The sequence below is a fragment of the Zea mays genome, chromosome 5, assembly GCF_902167145.1.
Source record: "Zea mays cultivar B73 chromosome 5, Zm-B73-REFERENCE-NAM-5.0, whole genome shotgun sequence".
Lineage (NCBI taxonomy): Eukaryota > Viridiplantae > Streptophyta > Magnoliopsida > Poales > Poaceae > Zea > Zea mays.
In genome coordinates, this window is record NC_050100.1 from 207,666,488 (window position 1) to 207,688,866 (window position 22,379).

A 22,379-nucleotide genomic window follows, 5' to 3' on the forward strand; every position below is an offset into this window, starting at 1 on the left:
GTTTGGTTACAGGATCAAATATGGGAAAGCATGGAGGGCAAAGCAGCGAGCATGGAAGATGATATACGGGGATTGGGAGGAGGGTTACGAGAAGTTACCAGCATTGTTCAATGCAATGAAAGCAAAAAACCCAGGCATGCATTACGAGTACATCCCCAAACCTAATGAATGGAGGAACGGCAAAGAGATATTTTATCGTGCTTTCTGGTGTTTCTCGCAGTGCGTAGAGGCCTTCAGGCATTGTCGTCCCGTGCTCTCTATTGATGCTTACCGCTGGGACCAGGTCGAGGAGCCATTCGCACGACACCAGCGTGCTTACGTGGAGTACTCAAACGAGCTCGACGCACTTACTCCTTCGATGGTGAGTTGTCTCCTTTTTTTCTTTTTACATGTCATTTCTACTTTTATCACACGACACCAGCGTGCTTACATGGGCTTTCTAAAACTTTTGCAGGTGACTTGGCAACCGTATCTTGATCCATATTTCGCCAGCATACAGTTGAGCAGCATGTGCTCAATAGACGAGAACCTCTACCTCATGAGGTGTCCCCTCATCTGTTTTTATGCTGTTGAGTACCACTTGCCCCACAGAGTTGCTCGATAGTTCGGATTGCGTCAGGAGTTTCCGGTGGAGCCATTCTCGACTTCAATAGAACTTCATAAGTGAGTTACTACATGCACTTGTTATTCTAACTAATAATTGAAATATCAGTTAGTCGCTAATATATGGTTCTAACTTTTGCAGGTTCGACAGACAGAGACAGAAGAAGGTCACGGACTTCGAGACGCACCATCGTGATTACATTGATGAATGGGACCAGCAGGGGGATCTGAACTATGAGAATGACCAGGCGCACACAAACTACAACTTCCGGAGGTATTTGATTTGGTATTCTGGTGTGACTAGGTGCAAGTTGAAGGGACAGTGGACAGCAACAGACTACGCCGAGCAAGAATCGTCAGACGACGAAGACACAGCTTTCGACATAGCTGCTCGGCACGGGTCCCAAATTGAGGCTGCTCCAATCCTTGATAGAGTGGTAACTATTTCTTTACTTAAATTAGAGATTTCAATTCAATGAGATATGTCTAGTTTTGAGCTTCCTAATGTCTTAACTTGTGATAGGGAAACTCTATGCTCGTATCTGTTGTTGAACTCGAGCGTATCTCACAGAGAACTTCAGATACTACTACGCTATCGTTACTATCAGTGAGTATCAATGTCTAACAGAAAACTTGTTTATTTGTATGTTGTAACATATGTCTTTAACTAACATTTCGATTACAGAGGGTATCACGTCGTCTTCGTCGAGCAGCGGCTCGGTGTGGATGTCGGTCTCTAGCGGGCGTTGACGTGCAGCTGCCTGTGCCTCGTATGCAGCAGGACGTTCAGCCTCCCATTTGTGCAGTTGGACCATCTACAGCAGGACTCAGCTCGTCGCGATCGACGCGGGACACGTTTGAGAACGTGGCCCAGGACGACGACGATGACGACGACGACGACGACGATGGCGCTGGCGCTGGCGCCGCAGGTCAGGTGGAGATTGGACCGTCTCAGTTGCAGGATGCTCCTACAACTCAGGCATCACAGCTGACACCACGTAGAAGGCGTCCACGAGACCCTTACACTCCAGGCACCGACGCTCTTGGGGCCAAGGGCAAGGGTAAGACTAGGAGGAAATGAATACTTTTGTGATATGGACTGTGTGATTTGGACTTATGCTGGAGACGGTTGTAAAATGAACTATGGACTGTGTGATTTGGACTTATGCTGGAGACTATGTGTTGGGAACTTGTATTTTGGACTTTGTTTGTGGACATTATATGAAGAACTATGTTCTGTGGATGTTTTTATATTCGATGTGATTTTGTGATGTATTATATGTTGAAATGCTTATATGTCTTATAATATGTGATTATTTGAACTGTGGTTGTTAATAAAACAAGGGAAACTCTTGCAAAATTTTTTTGTGAACTGTAAAAAACATAATAATCAATAAGTAACGCATCTTTAGAGTTCTAAATTATTTTTGATACGTAAATACTACATAATAGGCTACAATTCTTCAGTCTGAATCACAATCTATGAGTAACTCATCTTCGGAGTCATCAGTCGCGCAATCCTCAACAACAACCTCATTCCACTTGCTGCATTGTCCTGCATCACACTTGTCACCAGTTCTTTTGTAATAATTGGCTTCTGCTTCATCTGCAGCTTGGGAGAATAGCTCATCCTCAGCCTCATCAGACTTCTTCTTGTAATAAGCTGCCTCTACCTCTGCGGCGGCCTGTGACAGAAACTCATCCTCTTCCTCTTGAGCACGTAATCCTGCCTCAGCTAGTGCTATGAGCTCACTCAACCTTGACATGTCGTCCTCCTCTTCTTCATGTAATCCTGCCTCTGCGAGGGCGATAAGCTCACTCAATCTAGATGTGTCGTCGTCCTCCTCCTCCATCAACTGAACCGTTGCCATTTTATCCTGAACATATCTCGCATGCGCCTCATCGGCCAAATAGTTTACGCCGCTTCCAATCTCTGCAAATATAATGAGAAAATTAAGTTAGCAAAGTCAGGATAAATAAATTGTACTAACATAATTAAAATATCATTTATCTCACTTACTTCCCTTGAGGCGATCAGCAAGATTATCCAACATCTGTTTCTCGGCTTGAGCCGCTTCCCATTCCCTTGCATCCTGTGCTCTCTTCTCATCTGCCGCCTTCAACCTCCTATACTCTGCACGCTTCGGGCTATCATAAAAGGCAGATTTTGCTTCCCTACGCATGTCGCGTATGCGATCGTTAATGTACGAATCAACGAGCTGAGATCCACAACGCATCTTCTGTCCCATTATTCTCTTGGACTCTATTGTCCGCATCACCTCTCCTTTGTCGTCGTAACTCTCCCAACTGCATTTCCTCGTCTCCTACAAAAAAATAGTAAGTACCGCTATAACATTACATCTGGTGCAAAAAAAAATACCAACCTCATCGTAATCGACCATATGTCCACAAAAATATCCAACACCAAGCTCCGAAGGAACTAATCCATACTTAGCTTCAATACCGCATTTGCAGAGTACTGGATCAAATTTGACCTCTTCTGCCGCCCACCCCATGTATCTCTTTTCCTTTACCTCTGGCTCTGGCCAATGGGACAAAGGACCATACAACCACTCTCTGAAACGACACTTACGCCACCCGTATGGCTGCAGGAGAAAAAATTAGTAATTTATTGTAAATAAAAACTAGTTCATATATTTAGCGTATCAATGGGCTCACATAATCAATGTTCGGACAACAGAACTGCTTGTCATAGTCTTCGTCGATGACAGCACGGTCTCCACAATCGCATCGAGGCGGTGAGTCCATCCGTCTTTCTGTTGCTACCTCCTTCTCTGCATCCGTCATTGGTGGAGGATTCGGGGGAGGAGGTACCCAACGCTTAAAACGCTCATGACTGGTCCTTCCACTCAACCAATTAACGAAAAGAAGATATCGAGGGTCAAATTTATCAGGACCATCGATCCACTGGAAAAAGAAACACCTCTGATGTCCCTAAAATAATGGAAAGATGCACTATTACATATCTACAAAATAATGAACGCGAACAAAGTTAAGTGACAAGTCATAAGCTACGTACGTCCAAAGTGCCACAAAGGTAGTAGCAGCGAGCAGCCGTGTCTGGATGTTGTGATTGATGTACCCAAGCCAGTCTGCCACAGTCACAGTTAGGCACGGGGAGTTCAGGAGGAACAGGAGCATCCTTACTAGATACGTCCGGATATAACTCCCGAGGACGACCTCTCTTCTGCCACAACGCCTCTCGGTACATGTCTTTCATCTAATAAACGATTATAATTATCACTTGTACCTATTATGCTTTATAATAAGTCTACACAAACTAATATTCGAAATAATAATATAATAGGTGTATACAAATTATTTAACTAACAACCCAATATACAAAACGAATCAGTTCGAAATCATACCTTGGCCTACGAAGTGAACCAACTCAAATCTTTGAATCCAGCAATTTTTGACGAAGTTTGGAAATGGGATGAAATGAGCTGCTCTCGGCCAGCCGCGCGGGCGTTTTTATAGGCATTCGTACCTCGGCGCCAAGATCTGTGGCGCCGAGCTACGAGGCCGCGCCGCCCCCACGTCGGAGCCAGGTAAGCCCTGGACGCAACTAGCCGTTGCGGCCACGTCAGAGCTCGGCGCCATAGGCTGTGGCGCCGAGCTGTGTTAGCTCGGCGCCACGGCCTATGGCGCCGAGCAAAGGGTCCAAAACTGCATTTAAAATTTTTTTAGGTCTAAACGTAAATTTACTTCGGTTTAGGGGCTAAAATACAAAAAATTCGGGCGGCTCGACGGCTCGTATATCCATAGAAAACGTACAGCGGTACAGTTATACACTAGGAAAACGATACTGGATTTTTTCCCCTTTCTTTTCCTTCGAAGAAGAAACTGCACAGATTCCTGTCGCAGCGACTGTTTTTCTTTAGAAAGTTGAAACTTCTGTTTTGTTTTTTCTTTCATACGGAGATACAGTTGAAAGATGACAGCACATCAATGCCAATGTGTCTTTTTCTCCTCAGCTCGGTTCAGCGTAGGAATTTTCGAGATTTGAACGGGATGTCTTGATACTTACTCATTGTGGTAAAAAAAAGTGTAACTATAAAATAAGAAACTACCACACGTGCACTTAGTGTAGATCATCAAATTTAACAAAAACACTGTCTCCATCCTGCCGTGTCTGATAAAAAATAAAATAATGTAAAAAAAAATACTCAAATAGTATATGTACCATAGATTAAACTCATTAAGAAGTTTCTCCTCAAATTATAGCTTATTTATAAAATTTTATAAGCTCTCTATTTCTTCAATTGCGTGCCATTGTAGCCCGATTTCTTCCTCTCGGGCCACCTGTACGTGGTACGTACCAGCCCCCGCATGGGCTTTGCGTCGAGTGGGCCGCCACGCACCAGAGCTCTCGCTGTAACCTGAACTGCCATAGGCCGCGCTGCAAAATTTGGTCTAAAAGTATTTTAAAAATGGCGTTTACATATTCGATGTCAAAATAGAGGTTAAAAACTGTAAAACATATGGCGCTCGAAAAAACTTGAGAAAAATTTACATGGAAAACCTAGTTCTTTTAGGTAATAAAGTACAATGCAGATGCGGACATAGACTCTGAACTGAGACCGTTAAGTTCTCTAAGCGCGTGATTGGTTCGCTGGACCGTAGGGCCCGAGCTTGGACGCGCGGATGTAGTCGTAGCATTTTACACCCGTTGGCCTGTGCATGTGCGTGATGTAAGACGAGTGTGTTTCAAGCGGTGCAGGCTCCGCCTGAGCTAGGGGTGAAAATGGGTAGGGTACCCGAAACGGGTACCGGATACGGGTACTGATTCGGGACCATTTTTCGGATACGGATACGGGTATTTTTATATTCGGGACGGATACGGGTAATACCCGGATAGTATAGCTTCGGATTCGGGTCGGATACGGAACGAGTACTACCCGGTAAATACCCGGATATTCGGGTCGGATACGGGTACCCGTTTTTTCTTTTTCTGCATAATAATATAGTTATAAAATCATAACTTTTACATATGAAATCGGATGAAGATAAAGTTTGTATGAAAATTGTAGAGCTCGAAGAGATCTATAACTTTATAGTACAACACATTTTTGTTTAAACATATCTTTAGGCCAAAATCATTGAAATAATGTCTAAATTTATATCAAAATAATAGACTTTAACATTTTTATGTGGGGACTTAAGATTATCTCCATGTGGGAACTTAGAATTATCTTTTTATAAACTATTTATTAATATTGGTAACTTATTCGCAATTTTCGGTCGACACTACAATATTTTTATGAATTTAATTGTATTTTGATGATTTTCTACAACAAGAAATTAATAATACACCAAATAGCCTAAAAATTCATGAATTTTTACGGGAACACAACATATATCCACATATAGTTCTCAAAAATATTTGGATTATAAAATCCACAAGATGTTGGTGTTTCTTCCATTCCACTCCCACTTATTGCGTGAATTACATGTGAAATCATTTTATGTATCGACATTTCAACATAATTAATATTTCACTTATCATTTTCATGTGACGACTTGAGGTTTTATTTGAATATAATGTTTATTTGTTTTGGTAAGTTTTTTTGCAATTTTGGGTCAAAATTAGTGTATTTATGAATTTTAATTATATTTTGATAATAGTCCGACGGTACAACATATGGCCACATATAGTCATAAAAATAATGGGACCATAAAATCCACACGATGTCAACGTTTTTTCTATTTTATTTCTACTTATTGCGTGAGTTACACGTGAAATCACTCTAAGTATCCAAGTTTCAACATAATCAATACTTCACTTTACCATTTTTATGTGGGAACTTGAAATTATCTTCTATTAAATGTTTATTAGTATTAATTTACTTGCAATTTCGTGGTCGAACAAGAATGTTTTATGATAACCAATTAATACATTATCAGACAAGTATCCGATATCCGATCAAATAATATCCGTATCCGTCACTTATCCGCCCGGATAAATATCCGGTCCCTGTATCCGTATCCGTCCCGTTTCTAACTATCCGTATCCGATCCCGAATCCGTTTTAAATACATTAGGGTAGAATATAGGATGAGCTACTATCCGTCCGTATCCGCCCGTTTTCACCCCTAGCCTGAGCCAAGTGCCGGAGGAGGCCAGCAACCAATCATGCGATAAATGGAACTGTGTAAACTATACTTTCATTCTGAAAAGACAGAGACAAAATTATAAAATTAAATAAATAAGAGCACAACCACAGCCAGACTTCAAAACAGAGACGATAAATAAAGAGCCCCAAGATTATTTTTGCAATTCTCGCTAAACAATGCACAAGTGGCTACTAGTGTTGAGGGGACGTAGCGGATGAGGGAGTGGTCAATAATGCTAAAGGAAGAAGACGAACCACAAATAAAGCTAAGATGTCGTTTGCTTGAAACGACCATGATAAAGCTTTTCACTTTCAATAGATGAAACTGTTCTAGCAACATCATATTATAGTAGCTTGTGTTTTGTATCTGCCTTGGACTCACATGTTATATTTGCGCTGTTAGCATTATTCTTGTTTTGTTGCTGTTGTTGAGAGTACCTTTTTTTAACCGTTGTTTGTTGAACAGCTTTATGCATATTTACATGAATTATATATTCCATTTTCTAGAAAAATATGGCACCACAGGGCACAGGTTGACCGACGACACAAAAGTAGAGCATGTGCCGACCGGCGAACTCACCAGTTAACCAAACCACATGATGACAGGAACCTCACCTACCCTACCCCCTTGGACCCCGTACCCATTGTGCGGCTGTGCAACTGCAAGCGCCAAGCCGCCAAGCAGGCAGCCTCCACATCGCCCCAGCGACCAGCGTTTAGTTTAGGGAAAGCGAAATGAAACCCCCCGAGTCAACGCCAGTAATTGCAGTACAGGGGAGTCAAGAGGAGGACGTCGTGCTGTCCGCTTATCCGATCTCCTCTGTCGACATCCGCGTTGCCTTGTTCCGGTGAGAACCCGTCCTGTTTTGAAGCGTTCTCGCGCGCGCCATTATTTTATCCGTGCTGGCCACAACGGCAGTCAGTTACCCCCTCCAACAAATCCCCCGGCCCCGAGCTCACCAACCTTTCGCGTGCCGATAGACTGACTGGACTTCCCGCCGTCTTCGTGAGTTGCTTCGCGCTTCCTATATAAAAGCAGGCTGGCTGCTGTCTCGCAGCTTCGCGCCAGCAGCACAAACACCGGAGGGAGGAGAGGCAGCCAGCAGGGCCGGGCGGGCACCGAGCGCTGTTGTGTCGGTGCCCAAGCTGGGAAAAAAATCGCCGGAGGGAAGAGAAGCCCCGGCGGCTCCCTTGGTTGGCACTTGGCAAGCAAGCAGCAACCCATACCCGTCTCCAGCCGAGATCTGTCTCGAGCTCCGGCCGCAAGCCGGCAGGCGACCGCAGAGGCGCAGATTCCGGATCGACCGGCATGGACGCGGGGGACACCATGGAGAGGGGCGTTCGTGCTGTGCTCCGGCCTAAGGTAACGAGTTCCTGAGCTCTTTCGTTGGCTCTCATGGAGTCGTAAATACATAGCTTCCATCTCATCAGTAATAGGCCGTGGCGCGTGGAATTGCTCTTCGTTTTTTTCTTCTTCTTAATTTTGTCGCTCGATTTCTAGAACTAGAATGATAGGCCGTGACGCGTGGAGGGACGCTGGTGCCAAACGAACCATTCATCACTCAACGAACATGCTACACTAGGAAGACTTGGTCATGGGAGCTGGGATGAGAATCGGACATTAGGAGTCGGTAGCGCTCTAGCAGCCGTGCACCATCAGTCTAGTTGGCCAATAAGTCTAGAATAAAAAAAGGATTAGGTTGTTGAAACGATTGATAGTTGCGGTATAGGGGCAGACATTTATATTAATATACATTATTAAACGTATAGCTTTCACACAGGAGAAAGTTCGTTGAACTGACTGAGGCCTCAGGCAGCTCTGAGACTAGAACTAGTATGCAGACGCACTAATCTTATCGTCCTCACTTAATAATAGTTCGTATTTCTCCGAGACAAGCACAAATGCACATGGGAGCTGGGACGGTACACACTGGATACATGTTATACAGATTATCCCACTAGAGTTTTTGGAACGGCGGCTAATTGTTCCAAATCTCCAGTTGCTTATTTGCCCTCTAGAGGCACAAACGCTTCATAAGCTGTTTTAGAGCTAGTCTGACAACCTCAATTTTTTCGAGCGATTTTCATTTTCACAGAAAAATCAGTTCGTTTTTCTTTGTTATAATAAATTTTTTTAGGAAAATAGAGTTGTTAAACTAGCCTTTTTTTAATTTCTAGTTGTACCTCGCCAGATACACAGTAAAAAAACTACTATGAATCTAGAAATACCAACGAAAAGACAGAAAGAATACATTTCTACATATGGGTGAAGTGCTTTAAATTTTACACTATAAGATTTAAGGATCATATCGGATTAAGATCGGACCCTATTTATATTCATTTTTTAACTAAAATTTATTTAGAGCTCTATCATTTTATGAAGAAACATTTGGATCGTAATCCATTACCACCTCTATCTCTACATGATTGCCAAAGACATCGTCAGTTATGATGTTGGACGAACCGTGAGAACGGTTTGGCGGGTGTCACGCTTTGGAGATTTGGAGCCGTCAGAGATGGAAAAGATATTCGAAGCCAAACAAAAATCTACTTTAGAACAACTCCAAGAGCTTACTGAAAAATTATTCCCAAAACTTGTTATTAGATATTACTGCAAAAAAATTCTCTAAAAAATCTAAACCCACAGCATATCGCTAATACTTAATCTCTAAAAATCTAAACTCACTTGCGACCTCCCGTCCGGCGAGGCCGAGCTCCACATGGAATCCTTGAACCGACTGACCTCGTCATTTTTTGTATTCGTCGATGCCGCCAGTGAGCATGCCGCAATTAAAAAAAAATGAATACTAGATGCATGCATTTTAGCACCCTGCAGTAAGTTTTTCTTGCTCGCATGTCGGTTCCTGCATATACTGAACATGCCCTACTCTGCGGCGATGACAGAGTATTTCGGCATTCTAGACCCCTCGGTTCTACTTCTACCACCGCCACGCGCTAGAGCGATTGGGGGAACTATCTCCGATGTGCAAATTTACGGGAGGGAGGACAGCAGATGCGGGTCGCCAAAATTATGGGGTAGAGAGGAGGATCTGTTTGGTTCGCGGGCTAATTTGCCATATTTACCACACTTTTGTGCTTAATGTTAGTTCTTCAATTCGAACAATTAACATTAAATAAAGTATGACATAGTTAGTCATAAACAAAAGTACAAAACATGACTCAAAATGTGTTTTCTCCTTAAGATATCTTTTTAGGATTGATATATAGATTTTATTGGAGATGCTCTTAGCACTCTATCTACTATACCACATAATTGATGTCCCTTATTTTTCTCTATCCCGCTTCCCACTTTTATTGTGAAGCTTTCAATGTAACGGAGGGTTGTCAAAACAAACTAGACATGTTTTGGAGCATCTCCAATAGAAGTTTTAATCGGAGTTATATTTTACGGGTCTACTAGAAACACGGTATTTTCTTAGTCTCAAGATAATACCATGGTTCTTGAATCATAGTATTTTATACCAAAAGACGTTTCAAAGTACATTTAAAAACTCTGTGTTTTAAACTATGATTTTACCAACACTGCTGTATTTTGGGGGTAAAAAAAATTGGTCTGGACCAAAGTTTTTTAGTTTGCACGTAGTTACAGTCTTCTCCTACATTACAACTGAAATGTTTTGACTTCAGATAGCGGTTGGATTTGACTGATGTAAATATACTATGATTAGGTTATGTCATTCAATAAACTATGGTATTATAAACTGTTGTTTGAAAAACAGAGTTCCCAGATAGACTCTAAAATATAGGAAAAATCATCTCTAACAGAGTCCTAACCAAAGTTTTAATTTGAAATACAGGATTCTAAATTACTTTACACTCTGCAGTCAGCGCATTGCACGACGACGATTGACGACTAACGAATGTATTATGCTCTTTTGCTTGTAGCTGCTCGCTCTCCCGTCAGGTCTCACGCGCTCTATCTCAATGGGCACTCCACGCCTGCCGACGCCCTGCACGCCGCGCTCTCCCTTCCTGATCACTCCACACCGGCTGGCATCCTTCACGCCGGATCGTCAGCGATCCATTGGAGCGAGGAGCCATGGAGACATGGAAAAGGTGATTTTTTTTTAGTCTTCGTCTTCAACTAATCAACTGTTTTTTTTAGTTTTGACTTTCTTCTCAGTGACAATTCGTACAATTTAATCCATTGCAGACTCAGGGGCCAGAGACTCAGGACGGCGACTTGCAAGTGCCGCTCCTTGATGATAAGAACTGCGCCGGCAGCAAGGCGCCATTGGTAGTTCTTGGTAAGAAGTGCTTCATGTTCTGATTTGTTTTCTTTTCGGAGAATAAGTTATGTACAAACATACTGCCTTCATCCATTAATATTTGGTGCTGGTTAGTTCAAAATTTGGCTAAGCAATGCCAAATATTAATGAATGGAAGATTTTTTATAGCAAAAAAAAAAAACAAGATCCAGATTCTAAATGTATGCTTCCCTTTCTCTAAATAACTGTCGTTCTCGTTTCCTGAAAAGATATACAAATTCAGCAAAAACCAAATATAAGAACTGTGAAACATTATATGGTATGGTTGATCCTGCAGTCCTGTACTAACCGCTGGAGTGTGGTGTGGTGCCGCTGCTGCATTCAGGGTTCGAGTGCTTGGAGAGCACAGCTTTCAATGGCATCTCGACGAACCTGGTGATGTACCTGGAGACCGTCCTCCACGGCAGCAACGTGGCCAGCGCCTCCAACGTCACGCTGTGGTTCGGCACCAGCTACCTGACACCAGTCTTCGGCGCCATCATCGCCGACGCCTTCTGGGGCAACTACAACACCATCCTCGTCTCCCTCGCCATCTACCTTCTTGTATGCACGCACACCCTCCCTGCCTTTTCTTTTTCTTCTCCTAGCCGTTGCATCCGGCGCTCGCTGATTCTGTCTGCGTGCGTGCGCCACTGCAGGGGATGATTCTGGTGACCTTATCGGCGTTCCTGCCGACGGACACGGTGCTCGGCGGCTCCTCGGTGTTCGGCGCGCACACGGTAGCGTTCGTGGGGCTTTACCTCGTCGCGATCGGGAGCGGCGGGGTGCGGTCATCGCTGCTGACGTTCGGCGCGGAGCAGTTCGATGACGACAATGCGGCGGATCGCGAGAACAAGCTGTCCTTCTTCAGCTGGTTTTACCTATGCGTCGACTTTGGCCCGATCGTCTCCGGCCTGTTCATCGTGTGGATCCAGGAGAACATCAGCTGGGGCCTCGGCTTTGGCATCTCTACCGCCTGCATCGCGCTGGCCTTGGGCGCATTCGTGCTCGCCACGCCCATGTACAAGCGCTCGACGCCCACCGCCGGCAAGGTATGAGCCGGCTCTAGCTAGCGTGCGCAGTCCAAATGTCCAATACCGCGCGCACTGACGAGTTCTCGTTGCTTGGCAAGGCGTCCGTCATCTCCGACTCCGAGACGGGCTTGGAAGCGATATCGGAGGAGGCGGGCTCGTCGCAGAAGCTCCGCGCCGCGACGAAGGCAGAGGAGTTCAAGACCCTGCTGGGACTTCTGCCCATCTGGGCGACCAGCATCATCGTCTCCTCGGCGTACACGCAGATGAACACCACCTTCATCCAGCAAGGCAGCGCCATGAACGTGTCCGTCCTGTCGGTGCAGGTGCCACCGGCGTCGATGGGCTCGTTCGAGGTGGTCTGCGTCCTCATATGGGTGCTGCTGTACGGCCACGTGATCGTGCCGGCGCTGAGGGGATGCGGGTTCTCGTTCGGCGGCGACGGCGAACCGTCTCAGCTGCAGCGCATGGGCGCCGGCCGGCTCCTCATGGCCCTGGCGATGGCGGTCGCGGCGCTCGTGGAGATGAAGCGGCTCGGCAGCGCGGCGCGCGGGGAGGAGATCACCATCGCGTGGCAGATTCCGCAGTACTTCTTCCTGGCCGGCGCGGAGGTGTTGTGCTACATCGCGCAGCTGGAGTTCTTCTACGAAGAGGCGCCGGAAACCATGAAGAGCACGTGCACGTCGCTCGCGCTGCTCACCATCGCCCTGGGCAGCTACCTCAGCTCCTTCATCTACGCTATCGTGGCAGCATTCACGGCCACGGCGGACAGTCCCGGATGGATCTCCGACAACCTAAACCAGGGCCATCTCGACTACTTCTTCTGGACCATGGCCGCCATTTCAGCGCTCAACTTCGTCGTGTACAGCGTGTTCGCCAGGAACTACAAGCCCAAGAGTCAAGACTATGCTCTCATGACGTGACTACAAACAGCTCTGCTCCCTTTCTCGTCTGGTACATTCGACTCGGTTCCTGTGTTGCATGTTTGCCAATTTGTGGCTTGCGAAGGGTAATTTGCGAGTTCTCGTTCAACCGCTAGTGCGTCTGTCAATATGAGACTGTACATAACATATGTACTAGCCAGGTGCCTGTGCATTACGACGGCATACAAAATATTGAATAAAATGGTAACGCACAACTAAATCAGTTCAAAAAGATATGTAATGCTCAAAGATATATAAGCTATAAGACCTTTTAAATGTAGTTAGAGTAGACCTAGTGCTAGAGACTCTCGCGTAAGTGGGGTCTGTGGAAGGGATAAATCCAGTCAAGTCTTCTTCCGTAAATGCGGAGAGGCTGCTTCATGGGTTCGAACCCACGACGAGATAACTCTCACCACTACACCATACCTTTTTAATGTAGTTAATAAAGTAAAATTAAGGTGGATATTGTATGTCTTTTATTATAGTTAATAAAGTAAAATTCAGGTATATATTGTATGCTAAGGACTTCTGCACTCGGGTGGAACAAAATGCAGCAGGAAAAACGAAGGCGCTTGTTGTCGTGACATATCCTTGAATAATAGTGGTGTTGTCATCTTGGATCCACCGGTCCTGATCAAACCGAAGCGACAATGGTTGCAGGAGAAAAGATGTACATCTTGGTGTCATGCACGTCAACTTGAGCGCCAAAAGTTCCTACGACATTTTCCGATAGAGTTTCATGCTGAAAAGGAACAGTGCAGATTCCATTAGAAGTGTTTTTTTGTTGACCCAGTGCTTCAAATTAGCAGCAATTGAAACCTTTTGGCTTACCTTCCACAGATCCCTAACATAATAGGCAGCATACCCATCAAGGCCTACTGCTGGCAGTTTCATTGTAACGTTAGCAGTATCTGAACAACGGTTCCACAGAGCAACAACAAGCCGATTCCCAGAAAGGGGACCAGCCCACACCTGCAGCCACGAGTTACATTGTGAGTTTGATGCACTGAAAGTTCAGACTGGGCAAAAAAGTTCCATTTCTGATGGCCTCTCCATACAGGCATGAACCAACTACTCTGCTAAAAAATGCTTATGCTTCACTTGATCACGAATGCAAAATTTAATCAAATATTGCCTGCAGATTTGGATCCCATTGAATACGACATGAAGCTTTTGCCTAATACATCAAACAGACAACCTACAGGCATGCACATTGCTAGGCTGTTGCTGGTTGGGTAAAGGCTATACATTTACCAAATAAAAAAGAATTACTAAATCTAAGTTGATCATGCATAGGCTACAATACTGAATTTTTCTCACGCGTTGTGGTCTTAATTATATTTTACAATAGGACAACCCTATGGCTACAACATTGTCTACAACAAGTGGGAAAACGGACAGTAAAAATCACCTCACAACATCCATATTTTCCTTGTCCTAAATTTTTTCTTCCTTGAACTCCAAGAGGATCTGCAGAAAATAAAACACATGCAACTCAACAGTTTATGTGATTATATGAACATTACGAATTTAAATTGTTCTGCCATATAAGATATGTTGGGAAATTATATACAAAAAGAAGAAGGTTGTCAGTTGCTATGTAAAAACATATTTTTGTAGCCTGTGATGCTAAACCAGGATAACATGTTCTCTCCGAAAGAAGAATCAGAATAATACCTTGGTTTACTTGAATTACTTCTTTGTTGCTCAGTATTTCCATTGTTTCAGAAGTCATGTTTCTGACATCACAGCCAATTAATAGAGGGGCCTGAAGCATAACAGTATTGTCGGGGACCATAATTAGGGGTACCCTCAAGACTCCTAATTCTCAGCTGGTAACCCCCATCAGCATAAAGCTGCAAAGGCCTGATGGGTGCGATTAAGTCAGGGATCAGTCCATTCGAGCGACTCGATCACGCCTCGCCCGAGCCTAGCCTCGGACAAGGGCAGCCGACCCCCGAGGGATTTCCGTCTCGCCCGAGGCCCCCCTCCAACGGCGGACACATCTCCGGCTCGCCCGAGGCCTTGCCTTCGCTAAGAAGCAACCCTGACTAAATCGCCGCACCGACCGACCGAATCGCAGGAGCATTTAACGCAAAGGTGGCCTGACACCTTTATCCTGACACACGCCCCCCGGCAGAGTCGAAGTGACCGTCGTCACTTCGCCGCTCCACTGACCGGCCTGACAAAAGGACAGCGCCGCCTGCGCCACCCCGACTGCAGTGCCACTTGACAGAGTGAGACTGACAGGCAGTCAGGCCCTGCCAAAGGCACCATAGGAAGCTCCGCTCCGCCCGACCCAGGGCTCGGACTCGGGCTAAGTCCCGGAAGACGGCGAACTCCGCTCCGCCCGACCCAGGGCTCGGACTCGGGCTAAGTCCCAGAAGACGGCGAACTCCGCTCCGCCCGACCCAGGGCTCGGACTCGGGCTAAGTCCCGGAAGACGGCGAACTCCGCTCCGCCCGACCCCAGGGCTCGGACTCGGGCTCAGCCCCAGAAGACGACGAACTCCGCTCCGCCCGACCCAGGGCTCGGACTCGGGCTAAGTCCCGGAAGACGACGAACTCCGCTCCGCCCGACCCCAGGGCTCGGACTCGGGCTCAGCCCCAGAAGACGACGAACTCCGCTTCGCCCGACCCCAGGGCTCGGACTCCGCCCTGGCCTCTGTCGAACGACCTCCGCTCCGCCCGACCCCAGGGCTCGGACTCGGGCTCAGCCCCAGAAGACGACGAACTCCGCTTCGCCCGACCCCAGGGCTCGGACTCCGCCCTGGCCTCTGCCGAACGACCTCCGCCTCGCCCGACCCAGGGGCTCGGACTCGGCCTCGGCCATGAAAGACAGACTCGACCTCGGCTTCGGAGGAGCCTCCACGTCGCCTGACCTCAGGCACGGGCCAGCCACGTCAACAGGAAGCACCATCATCACCCTACCCCGAGCTGACTCGGGCCGCAGAGAACAAGACCGGTGTCCCATCTGGCTAGCTCCGCCAGATAGGCAATGATGGCGCCCCGCATGCCCTGTGACGACAGCGGCTCTCAGCTCTCTTACGGAAGCAGGAGGACGTCAGCAAGGACTCAACCGCTCCGACAGCTGTCCCTCCGCCAGGCTCCGCCGCTCCTCCGACGGCCACGACATCACACCAGCTGGGTGCCAAGATCTCTCCGGCTGCCACATCGGCATGTACTTAGGGCGCTAGCTCTCCCCCGCTAGACACGTAGCACTCTGCTACACCCCCATTGTACACCTGGATCCTCTCCTTACGCCTATAAAAGGAAGGACCAGGGCCCTCTTAGAGAGGGTTGGCCGCGCGGGGACGAGGACGAGACAGGCGCTCGCGTGAGGCCGCTCGCTTCCCTCTCCTGCGCGGACGCTTGTAACCCCCTACTGCAAGCGCACCCGACCTGGGCGCGGGTCGAACACGAAGGCCGCGGGATTTCCACCTCTCTCACGCCCATCTTCGGCCACCTCACTTCCCCCCTTCGCGCTCGCCCACGCGCTCGACCCATCTGGGCTGGGGCACGCGGCACATTCACTCGTCGGCTCAGGGACCCCCGGTCTCGAAACGCCGACAAGTATATAAGGTAGCAGTTAACCCATTAGGAGTAGGACATATCCTTTCTCCCATCCAAATGTAACATCAGTAAGTGGAGAATCAATAATTGTAATACTTACATACCAATCATCATCTTCAATGAACTACAGTTTTTATTTTTCAAAACTCTTTGGTCGACCCTCTTTACTCAAAATATGATCATACAACATCGGTCCAATCTCAGTGAAAACTTACCTTCATGAGAGCCCATATGCTAAAATGTGAGCGATACTCTGCTAAGGTCATGCCACCATTGCCTACTTCCAGCATATCTGGGTCTACAGAAAAGCAGAGGTTCAATAACAGAGTAACAGTATACTGAACAGCTCCACAAAGCACTGCAAATTGCAGACAGCTTGAACTCATCACTAACATAATTACCATTCCAACCACCAGGTCCAGCATATGATGCCCACTTGTTGTTCTTATCAGCAATGTCTGTCATGCTTGTTTTCACCAGATACATAAATAAGTCAGTTTGAGAGCACATCGACAGAGCTAATGTTCTCTCTCTTCTTTCTTCTGAAAAGAACATGGGTTACCTTTTCCATGTATCTGTTATGTCGTCAGTTGTACGCCAACTATTACCCACTTTGCTAGCCCATAAGGCTGGATCATACTGGCCCCTAAGTTAAAATAGCATGGTAGCACATTACAGAGATCTTGATTCAGCAAGCATTGAAGGTAAGCAAGACATATTGTATTGTAAGTAAAATTCAGGTACATATTGTATGCTAATAAAGTAAAATTCAGGTCGCTGAGACCCTAGAAATAGTAGATACCCATCCCATAAGACCCTAGGATTGGTGGTTTTCTTGAGCTTTCCTGCCTGCTCTTGATGCACTTTCTTCTGCAATTTGGCCACCTGCATTTGGTACACAACAGCATGTCAGGTTCTTCACATTCTAACTACAGGTAAAAAGCTGCATTTCTTTTTTCAGTACCATCAGTTCACACTTCACGGAAACATCAATTACCTTCAGAGCAACATTCTCCTTCAGAGGAACATTCTCATTGTTCTCCAACAGTATGTTTTCACTTCCATAATGTGATGAATTGTCCAATGCTTCTTCACTCAGAGCACTGGACACATTCTCCTTGTTGTCATCTAAATTGCCACGTCGCGATGCATCCACCTCGATTCTCAATTCCTGCAGCACAACCTTCCTTTCCTGATGGGAGCCAGCAGTTTCTGCAAGCGAGTTCTCGTCTGCAGCAGTGCTGCAACCATTTCGGTTCTCTCCGTCAGGTCCGGCATTAGCACGCTTCACTGAGCGTCCTAAAATTTTCTTCTTGGCATTGGTCTTGGATTCCAGCCCCCGCTTCTCGCTCTTAGCCACCGTGGTCTCTTCACTCTTCTTGGCAGTCTTCGTATTCTTCGGTTGAGGCTGAGATATGTACCTGCTCGGCACCTCCCGGCACGCCAAGTTCAGCTTCCTCAGCTTCGAACAGACCTCAGACACCGCCCCCTTGCTCTTGTCTGCCACCGGCGTTTGGACCGGTTCCTTTTTTGGCGTCGTGCTCATGAACAGAGACTTGACGACTGTCCCTTTCCTGGCTGCAGCGGCCAACGACTCGGTCTGGTGCTTCACGTTGTGGAACAGCTCCTGCCTCGGCCGAACGACCTTGCTCTGCGGCGTAGTCAGTGCCTTCTTCCTCTCACTGGGACATTCGACCCTCGCTGTCTTGGTGCGAATTGGGGATGCTCACATGGCGCAGATCCGCTCGACCCTTGGCTTGGGCTCCGCCGGTGCCTTCCCCGCGGCCTCAGTCTCTGCGCTCAGCCTCACGAACCGAGCTCTCGGACGCTTCGGCGGCGCAGAGTGCGAGCATTTCAGCATCGAGCTGCGTCAAAATCAGAATCCTGACTATAAATCTGAACCGAAGATGAAACATCCAGCTCTAGTGGAAGCTGTCGGTACCTCTGGTTCTTCCTGTCAATAGCCTTCTGTAGCCTCACGTTGGGGCTTCTCGCTGCCATGACCTGCCAATTAGCATCACACCATTCATCAATCGACGACATTTGCGTTGTATTGCATCGCAGGCTGATGATACTAATGAACACATGCGAGAGAAGGGGACAAACCCGCATAAGGAAGCTCCTATCCAGGGCCTCAGGGTCGACCTGCTCATGGCTCTGGTCGCAACCTGCATACCACGACACGGATCATGACCCTTCGCTAGCTAGCGCAGAACGCGCGACACAGGGAAGAACTATGAAGGGGGTTCGACTCGCGAGGGAGTTTATTGACCACTTACCGACTCGTAGGTAGAACCAGGATGAGGACCGGAAAGCAGACGGGGATGGGGACACCGTGGGGGTCTCACTCCCGGACCCGCTGCCATCGCACGCGTCGGAGCCAGACTCCGTCGCCATGCGTGAGTCCACGTCCATCGCCGCCAGCCAAGCCTCGCCTCCTGCTGCTCCTAGGGTTTCGCGAGTTGAGCACGGGGTCCCCACGCGTGCGCACGAGCTCAGCCTCGGGTAACTGCCGCCCTAGGAAGGAGTTCGAGATCCGCTGGCGTATGGGCGAGATCCACGGCGGGGGAAGGGGCGCGGTGGAGGTGTGCGGCGGGGGCAGGCGGCACAGTGATGGGGAGAGGAGGAGGTGGTGGATCCAGGGCGTCCATGGCGGGGAACCGAGGCGCCAGGGCGGGAGTACGGTGGATCCACGGCGCCTTCGGGCGAGATTCACGGCGGGGGAAGGGGCGCAGTGGAGGGGTGCGGCGGGGGCAGGCGGCACAGTGAGAGGGAGAGGCAGAACCCGAGCCGAGGACGCCGCGCGCGCCTACGACGCCGCCGCGCTCTGCTTCCGCGGCGGCCGCGGCAAGCTCAACTTCCCCGAGGACGCCGCCGCGTGCCGCGCCAGGGACGCCGAGGCGGCCTCCGCCGCGCTGCTCGACTCGCAGGTCGTCGGCGATGACATGGCCGATTACCTCGACTATTCGAGGATTCTCGAAGCCACCGAGCCCAGCGGCCACGGGAACGGACGCTTCGTCGGCTCCGGGTTTGAAATGGGCTCGGCGGCGGCCGACGCGGATGAGGGGCGGTGGGGAAGGGACGCTCTCGTCGCTCCTCATCTCCGCGCCGCTCTCCTTCTCCTCCTCCCGCGTGTTGCTCATCTCCTTCTCGCCGCTCCCCTCCGCGACCTCCGTCGAGCCCATCTTCGTCGAGGCCCCGCGCGGGGCGCTGTGCTCAGGATGGCGCGAGGGACGGTGCTGCGCGGTTGTGGTGGGAGGGGCATGGCGGGCTGCTTCCTTCGCGCATGGGAGGGTGCGCGGTTGTGGCTAGCGCGAGATCCGCGGGGGCAAGATCCGCGTCGGGGCGGCGGGGGAAGAATGGAAGGGCAGGCGGGGGTAGGGCGGGGGCTGGCGTGAGATCCGCGAGGGGCGAGATCGGGGGCGGCGGGGAAGGACTGCCTGCTTCCATGCGCGTGCGTGGGAGATCGGCAGAACCGTGCACCATTTCCCTTGTGTGGACGCCTACATTAGAAACATAAGTAGCAGTAGAGATTGTAAGCAGGATTTCCCTCCTTTTGCTCTGTTTATGAGAATGGAAACTGCACAACAGTTATTTTTCCTAAAAGAATTATTGGATTCTTTCTCGTATAGTTGAAATTACATGGTCTCAAGAAAATATTAATTAGAACAACGCCATTATATTTTGAGAATTTGAGGCACTTTACTATGTTTCACCTAGGGGGTGTTGTATGGTTGACCCTATTCGAGGATACGACTTCATTTCATTTTTTTAAGTTTACATCTTTGCCCCTACATTTTAGGAAGAAACAACCAATTTACCCCTATACCATTATCATCATTTAGTGGAGTTAATTCAGTTCGCACAAAGACCTAAACCATTGCAGAATTACCTCTTTTTTATTAACTGTTTATAAATTTATCTCCATTTTAATATGAAGTTTGGAATATAATTATAATATTAACTTATAATTGTCCATTGGATTTATTAGGGAGGGGTTGACGTTGGCGGTGGCAGCGCGAGTGAGGAGAGGGTTGCATGGACTCGGGGAGGGAGAGGTAGGGGGCGGCGAGGTAGTGGGGAGGGAGATGGGAAGGGATGAGCGATGATGGATGATTCAAATAATATTGTCCATTAGATTTGAGTGATTAAGGAAGATGAGGTTATCCAACGATCTGGACCATTGATTTTGATGGTGTGTTAAGTCTGAGTGCAATTTGTTTGGTGAATTAAGTGAATGTTATGGGTGATTTGGTTGGGTAAGTTTTGCAAAGTTTAAACTGATAGATTATATTGATGTATAGATAAAAATAATATTGTCGCTAATTAATGTAGGTGGTGTTATTCCGACACATTTCCCACGTTGGACTATTGATGGGGTAGACCCTGTAAAAAAGTTTAGTCACCCTTTAGTGTCTAAATGACTAAAGTTTAGGAGACATCCTTTAGTCACATTGTGTTGGCAGTTTAGTGACTAAATGACTAAAGTTTAGGAGACATCCTTTAGTCACCTTGTGTTGGCGGTCTAGAGACAAAAAGTTACTGAAGTTTATGATGTGAGAACCAAACATATCCTAAGCCAGGGCAACATTAGTTTGAATCTCCAAATGCAAGAAGCTTTTGTTTGGTCCACTTATCTTAGCTAAGCTTAATTTACCTAGTCCTTGTTTGGTTACCTACTTAGCTCGAATCCAGTCACATTATCTCCATTCAAGGTTACCTCATTGAGGCATTTTGTTGAATAGGTCATATGCGTTGTTTGAATGTTGTGAGCACCACTACCGTAACCATGGCCATTGCAAGCGTTGTCCTCCTGAAAGTCGCCTAGAGGGGGGGTGAATAGGCAAATCTGAAATTTATAAACTTAAGCACACACTACAAGCCGGGGTTAGCGTTAGTAATAGAAACGAGTCCGAAAGAGAGGGCGAAAACAAATCACAAGCGAATAAGAGCGGATGTCACGGTGATTTCCCAAGGTTCGGTTCTTGCAAACCTACTCCCCGTTGAGGTGGTCACAAAGACCGGGTCTCTTTCAACCCTTTCCCTCTCTCAAACAGTCACTTTGACCGAGTGAGCTTCTCTTCTCAATCAAACGAGGCAACAAGTCCCTACAAGGACCACCACACAATTGGTGTCTCTTGCTTTGATTACAATGATCTTGGGAACAAGAAAGAAGGAAGAAGACAAACAATCCAAGCGCAAGAGCTCAAGTGAACACAAATGTCTCTCTCTCTAGTCACTAATTTGGTTGGAGTGATTCCGGACTTGGGAGAGGATTTGATCTCTTTGTTTGTGTCTTGTATTGAATGTTATAGCTCTTGTCTGAGGTTTGAAGGCTGAAAACTTGGATGCAATGAATGGTGGGTGGTTGGGGGTATTTATAGCCCCAACCACCAAACTAGCCGTTTGGTGGAGGCGCTGTCGTATGGCGCACCAGACAGTCCGGTGCGCCAGCCACATCACCCGACCATTAGGGTTCGACCGTTGGAGCTTCTGTCTTCTGGGCCACCGAACAATCACTGTTCACTGTCCGGTGCGCCTTCTGGTGCCTGCTCTGACTTCTGCGCACGCAGGCGCGCACTGTAGCGCTTTACTGTACCGTTGCAGACGACCGTTGGCGCTGTGTAGCCGTTACTGAGAGCACCTAGAGGGGGGGTGAATAGGTGATCCTGTAAAACTTGAACTTTAATGCCACAAAACTTGGTTAGGAGTTAGCACAATAAAGCCAAGTGGCTAGAGAAGAATCCTTGCAAGACACGATAACCACAAGAAGATCAATCACAGATAGACACAGTGGTTTATCCCATGGTTTGGCCAAGTTCAACACTTGCCTACTCCACGTTGTG

At 47.6% G+C, this 22,379-nt stretch overlaps 1 protein-coding gene, 1 long non-coding RNA gene and 1 pseudogene across 2 annotated transcripts; 2 read left to right on the plus strand and 1 right to left on the minus strand.

Moving 5' to 3' along the window:
- Positions 1 to 279: 279 nt before the first annotated feature.
- On the plus strand, positions 280 to 1,040 carry LOC118472099 (uncharacterized). Its single transcript, XR_004849681.1, has 3 exons — positions 280 to 361; positions 455 to 663; positions 746 to 1,040. It is a non-coding gene; the product is annotated as an uncharacterized lncRNA (long non-coding RNA).
- A 6,629-nt stretch (positions 1,041 to 7,669) lies between these two features.
- On the plus strand, positions 7,670 to 13,197 carry LOC103627589 (protein NRT1/ PTR FAMILY 8.3). The gene is made up of 6 exons (XM_008647892.4): positions 7,670 to 8,102; positions 10,646 to 10,816; positions 10,914 to 11,007; positions 11,354 to 11,571; positions 11,667 to 12,059; positions 12,140 to 13,197. The coding sequence occupies exons 1-6, from the start codon at positions 8,049 to 8,051 to the stop codon at positions 12,959 to 12,961; spliced, it is 1,752 nt and encodes a 583-aa protein (XP_008646114.1). The 5' UTR covers positions 7,670 to 8,048; the 3' UTR covers positions 12,962 to 13,197.
- Positions 13,198 to 14,081: 884 nt separating this feature from the next.
- Positions 14,082 to 18,948, minus strand: LOC103628818 (uncharacterized; annotated as a pseudogene).
- Positions 18,949 to 22,379: the final 3,431 nt, after the last annotated feature.